Source organism: Mesitornis unicolor, unplaced genomic scaffold, assembly GCF_000695765.1.
Source record: "Mesitornis unicolor isolate BGI_N332 unplaced genomic scaffold, ASM69576v1 scaffold51865, whole genome shotgun sequence".
Taxonomy (NCBI): domain Eukaryota; kingdom Metazoa; phylum Chordata; class Aves; order Mesitornithiformes; family Mesitornithidae; genus Mesitornis; species Mesitornis unicolor.
The window spans coordinates 8,771-14,810 of record NW_010184467.1 but is presented as its reverse complement, the minus strand read 5'-3'; the positions used below and the strand labels follow the sequence as shown (position 1 = coordinate 14,810).

The 6,040-nt window shown below is 38.5% G+C and overlaps 1 protein-coding gene across 1 annotated transcript in view; it reads right to left on the bottom strand.

Moving 5' to 3' along the window:
- Positions 1–3,747: 3,747 nt before the first annotated feature.
- Positions 3,748–6,040, bottom strand: part of E2F8 (E2F transcription factor 8) — a 10,373-nt gene continuing 8,080 nt past the window's right edge. The window contains exons 10-12 of the mRNA XM_010184465.1: positions 5,095–5,229; positions 4,639–4,950; positions 3,748–3,929 (exon numbers count right to left, since the gene is read on the bottom strand). Of these exons, the coding sequence (XP_010182767.1) occupies positions 3,748–3,929; positions 4,639–4,950; positions 5,095–5,229 (629 nt within the window). The remainder of the gene's footprint in view (positions 3,930–4,638; positions 4,951–5,094; positions 5,230–6,040) is intronic.

The window sequence follows — 6,040 nt, the reverse complement described above, 5'->3', positions numbered from 1 at the left end:
TTCCTGACGGCAGCCTGGTAGATCCGAAATAAAGATTCAAGTCTTATAGTTGCTACTGCATTGCTTAAATGTGAATCATAAAGTAACGGTTCCTGAAATAAGGATTTAGTCATAAATGATCATGTTGCCAAAAATGATTTACCAAAATAATTAACTAAAAAAACCCACTTGTTTGTAGGAACCTCTGGAACTCAACAGTTTTAAACCAAATAGTATTTCATTCAACAGTTCATGATTTGATAGATATGACTGGTTTGTCTTTTAGGGTTCAGAGGATTACGCTTTTCACTCTAATCTTTAAGTTTTTACTGGTTTTAGGTGTTACAATGTCTAGTTAATATGTATAATGTTTAGTATGTCTAACCATTGCAGTTATATTTGCAGTTATATGCCTAATCGAGCCCCTTGGAAATGGTTGACGCTGCAGATATGTTGGAGATGTGGAAACTGAAGTATGAAGCACTTAAAGTTCACTTTTCACGGGGTTTTATTTTAAGTGCTTTAAAGATTTAGAAGTTAATTCTCATTTTCTAAAGGGATATATGAATTCAGCAATTTTGTTCAGTACTGTGGACTTTGCTGTGTGTGGAAGGGCCAAGCACCAGAAGCCTGAAGCTGAGAGTCTCTACTCGGGGACTTTCACATAGGCGTAAGGAAATTAAATGCCAAATCCATGTCAGACTTTAGGACTTGAGGGCTCTGATCACTGAGGCTACTTTGAAAACTCTTAGGAGCTGATAGATCCTTTGACTGTAGAGCCCAGCAAAGATTTTATAATGCAGAGACAGATCCTTGACGTAAAGTTGGAGGACTATTTTCTTCCTGAGCAAAAGAGCTGGACTCCTCTCTTCTTGGTCATTCTCCAAGTAGTTAAAATAGTTAAGGGAACTCTTCTGCCTACATCAAATAAGGCTGAATGCAGAGATGAGGGTGCAGTATTCATGGTATGAAGGTTTCTTGTAAGGCTGCAGTGAGGAGGGGTTGGGGCAGGACTGAGCTTGTTGTTGGAGTACAGGGAAAGCACTAAGAAGCTTGTAACCACTTTGTGTTTGCACCCTTGGTGATTTACGTTAGGCCCCTTGACATTTGAGAGAGCTGCATCTTTTGTCATCTTCTCTCACAGCATCAGCTGTGCCAGGTAGATTACGTACTTGGATGGATTTGCACCAGCTGCAGGGAAATCTGTGGAAATATTTTGCCCCAAAATTTCATTATATATTTTCCGTTTGAGTTTGTCAGAGAATTTAAGGGGAAAAGGCAGGGAACAACCTTTAGTTTCGTGATGTTGGGTGTTTAATTTCTGTACTCATGTGCTACCCCAAATACTGTGTGCTCCTGTAAAGCAGCGAGTCTTGTTGAGAGGTTCTTTACAGCTCAGAGGAGCAGTCAGACTCATGGGTTAGTTGGCATTTCGTACAATCCCTGATCCACTGTGGCTATCACAACCTGAGACTGGAAGAACAGACTTGAAATATGCAACTGGAGTGTATGTTTTTATATTCCTGGTGGAGCGGTAATGCAGTGTTTTCTACAGATCAAAGAGAGGGATTAAAAAACACTGATTGGAGAACATATCAAAAGCAAAGCGAGCCTGAGGATTGGAGGGCCTTTCCTAGAGCTTGGCAATGGAGCACATCAGGTACTCAGGTCACATTCGAGGGTAGGTGAAGTAGGAAAGAGCAGCAAGCTCAGCTAGGCAGAGCAAAATGTGAGTCTTCTGGGGAATAGGATACTGTGAGCAAAGCAGTAGCTTTTCAACCTGCAAAATGAGCAAGAAGGAAGTAACGTGCTAGGTGTTATGAAGCCTGCGTGAAGCAGCAACTGTATTTTGACAGGAGACAAGCAACAGTAGGCAGCAAGTCAGAATACATGACCAGCTTTTCAGAATAGAGCATGGTTTGTGAAGACGGCTTCTCCAAGCTTAATTACTGTAGTTCCTTATTCTGTTAGCTGTGGTGTCCAAAAATAAACGGTCTGTAGTTTGTTTCCTTTGAGTAATGCAAGTTGCTATAAACCTTTGCCTTTATACTTCTAAAATGAAATTGATAGCAGGTGTGAAGATCAATCAAACACCATTATGGAGGAAAAAAATCCACTTGCTGCTGCGGTGACAATTCCTTTGTTTTCCAGCTTTTATTCTTCTCTCCCCAACATGTAGGAGTATCTCAAGTGTTATCCTATTCTGTCCAGTGTATTTTGTATTATAAAATAATTTTGCATTATTAAAAAGCAAGACAGTTACTTTTACTGAGTTACCTGTTTTAACCATGTTGTGTTTTTTTTTTTTTTTTACCCAGTCCAAGCCTGAATCTTGTTTGGGCTTTGCCAGTGTTTCTCCTGTCCTAATTTGAACAGCAAGGCACGTTTCACCTGGGAAGGCAGAGACACTGTCTTTTCCTTGAATTTGTTCCTTGTGATATGAGCATTGGCTGTGTAAGAAGGCTTTGTTTTTCTTCCTTCAGTGTAGAAGAGATTCTGCTGTATATATTTAAATTCAGCTGGTTTAACTTAACCTGTTTGATAGGACATTGCAGTAACAGAGAAACAAGTTGGAAGCTGGCATTGATCTCAGCTGGAAAGCAGACCCTAGCAGTTCAGCTTCTGTAAGGTGTGAGTATGGCCAAGGGACATGGGGTTCTCTCTGTCTAGAAGCCAGACCTTGCACTGTTTGCAATAGTGAATAGCCAGTGCTGTGGTAACTGCATGTGTGATTTCTGTCAGAAACCGTTTTAGATGGTTATAAAACCTTAGGTCAAATGTTATGAAAACTTTCTCTTGGGTCTGAAGTGTCTCCAGTGTAAGAGAACCTATAGCGTGTGTATGGTGAAGCGTGCACCTGGCTCAAAATCTGAGTTCAACAGGAGAGGAGAGGCAAGGCAACGAGCATTATCTTCAGCTCTTACTGAGATTGTCAGTTTAGCTTGAGATTCAAACCATGTAACTCCTCAGTTCTCTGACATTTGGACAGCACTTTCCAGAACACTGCAGGCTGATACAGGTACTCTGAATTCAAAATGTCATAACTCTATTTTCCTCTAATTGTCGTTATTAGGAGATATAATCTCTAGTGATTAGATTGTGTTACTTAAATCCCTTTCTGATGAAATACCATTTTCCCTTTCTTCAGATCACAGACAAACCTCTATCTGAAGAGGTGCCAGGGAGTGTACAATGCATTGCTTAAATCATGTAATTTAATTTGATCAAAGAAAGTAAAAAATTGAGGTTTATGTAAGTTTAATCTTTATTTGACTTAAAAAATACAGTATAAATAATTCTTAACTTATATAAAACTGATTAATTTTTTTTAACTAACTTTACAAAAGAGCAATATTGAACATAAGAGCAAGATATTTTTAACTATGGCCTTTTTGTTAAGACATAAGATATGTACACACTCACAGTACTTTACTTTGTGCAAAATATGTACTGACATATTACACCGTACCTTTCTGTACAAAGATAATTTCACCTTACTTTGCATAGCAGAAAAGCAACACAAAAAACACTAGACACATAACTTTTTTGCTATAATACTTAAAGTAAACCTTTTGGAAAAATTATTAGACATTAACTCCCTCATTGAGAGCCAGTTTTAATTCTAAAGCATTAGTTAAGCCTATTCCAGCATTGAGGTCTTGCAAATACACGTCCAAAACATGTCGTCCATCATACAATCCACGATGTGTGCAGTGTGTTACCAGTAATTATGCCTGCTAACACAGTCAGCAATTCGATATCCCAGAATTAGTTTTCTGACACTTCAAGTTTTCGTTGAGGAATATACAGAGTTCCTTGAGAGATTCTATCAATCCCATCTGAATTTGCAGATGGTAAAGATACTGTGTTTGGCCCTCCTGGGGTCTGGAAGAAGTTTTCTGTAACTGTCTGGGGTTCCTTTGGATCAGGAAGAGAAAGAGAGACAGTTACTTTCATTTAAGGGGAAGGAAAAGAAAAAACAAGTGAATTCTAGTTTTAGGTTTCCACAGGATGTTAGCAAACGATTTTCCTGACATTTAAAAACTTAACAATTCTTCACTGAGAAGAATATACCTGTATTCCTTGATATAGCTATAAATGTGTGTGTGTGCATATATATAAAATTAATTAATTACATAATAATCTAGTTTCTCTGATCCCTTCTTATGTCTTTTTTTCAATGCAAACAGATCTTAGGCAATAAAATATTACATAAAATATAGAGAGAAACTTCCTGTGGAAAACGATACTCTTAAAATCCTCTACAATCCCATCCTATTAAAAATGCTAACATTAAATGCAAGAACTTGAGAGTAGATTAGGAGTAACAAGGATGAAAGGTAGGGTAACAAATGCACAATTTGTTACTGTCATCTCAGATCTATGCAAAATCCTCCCTCTAAAACAGTTGTCTCTTCGCATCTTGTCATCTTCCAGCTGGCTCCACTCCCACAACAAGTAAAATACTTGTTCTTCCTTTCTACCCTCTCAATTGTATTGCACTTATGCCTGCCTTCATGGCCAGCTCTTTGTGGGCAGTGCTGATTTATGAAGTTAAAAAAGAAAGTTTATTTTAACGTTCTACCTGCTGTAAAGGAATTACTGCACTACACTTCTCACTCAACCCATCATGGTCAAGAAGTTGCAATACATTTTTACTTACCTTTTCTTGCAAGTTCTTGTTTTCTGAGCTGTGGCTAACATTTTCTGGTTGTGAAGAGACTGGGATGTGCTGAAGAACAGGATTTGCAGGAACTCGCACACCAGCAGGTATTAATCCTATGTGTTGCAGTGTAAAGTTCAGAACTGAAGAACTTGGATTTTGGGCAGAACTGGTATTGTGTGAGTGGAGAGAGCTGTTGCTCAGTACAGGCGCAGCAGCTATAGAAGTTGGTGACAGCATTATATTCAAAGGTGTTATATGAAAAGTAGGAACTGCTTTCAGTTCAGGTGCTGCCACTGGAATCACACCTGAAACAGAAAAATCAAGTGTTGAAGGGGATTCAGAATTGAGACTCAAGCCGTTGTGTTGTGATTTCATTACCTCAGTAGGATGAATCTGGCCTACAATCCCTTAAGCCAGACAACTGTATGCCTATTTTATTTAATACTCACCAGCAATGGCTGAGCTGTAGGTAGTGTGCTGTAATGAACATATCCCAGCTTTCTCTTTATTAGAAAAGCCTGCCTTGCTGCCATGGGAGCACTGAGGAAGAGCAATAAGATAACCAGATGGAAAAAAAGTCTGAAAAAGAAAAAGACAACACACCTTCACCCAAACGTAATAAAAAAGAAGTTTTTCTCCAAAGTTGCATCCCCCTTGCCTTATTCCTTATCGTCCATATCCCCAGGATCCTACATTCCACATCTGTACTATCTTCTATCAGAAATAACACACCACTGTGTGTAAGGACACACTCTTTAAGGACTGCCCTACTCTGCACAAGTCAGCTCCTGCTGACAGACTCAGTGAGGAACTGGAGATCCATCTGGGATTAACACAGTACAATTAGACTAGACAAAAGAGAAATCCTGATACTTAATACTTCTTTTTTTCCCCCCTCAGAAGAAAAATCTGGACCCAGTAATCGTCATGTCACCTCATTCGTGGATTGTGTTTTTCATAAGACAAATACTGGAGGACAATCCTTTTGCACTTGCAAGCTCTGTTTTCATCAGCAGAGCTGTTCTTTATTCAGATTCTCTACAGTAGTAAGTCTTAACTGCAGAATACCACATTTTACTGATGAAAAGAGTTTTTGTGTGATTCTGTTGTAAATTAGAGACTAAATATACACAAAGAACTGGGGAGGTAAGGGATCTCAACATTGCCTTCATCTGCTTAGTCTTAATTGTGATCTTCATCTCAATCTCACTTTAAGTCCTCTTATTTGTGTACTTAATGCAGAAATAGAAGTCCTACATTCCTACAAAATAAACACTAAAAATAACCCAACCAAATACAAACTATCTATGAAGTTCATTATAATTTTGCTTCTTTTACAAAGACTGTAAGTGGTATTTTGCCAGGTAACATGCTGTGGTGTTTGACATAACATAC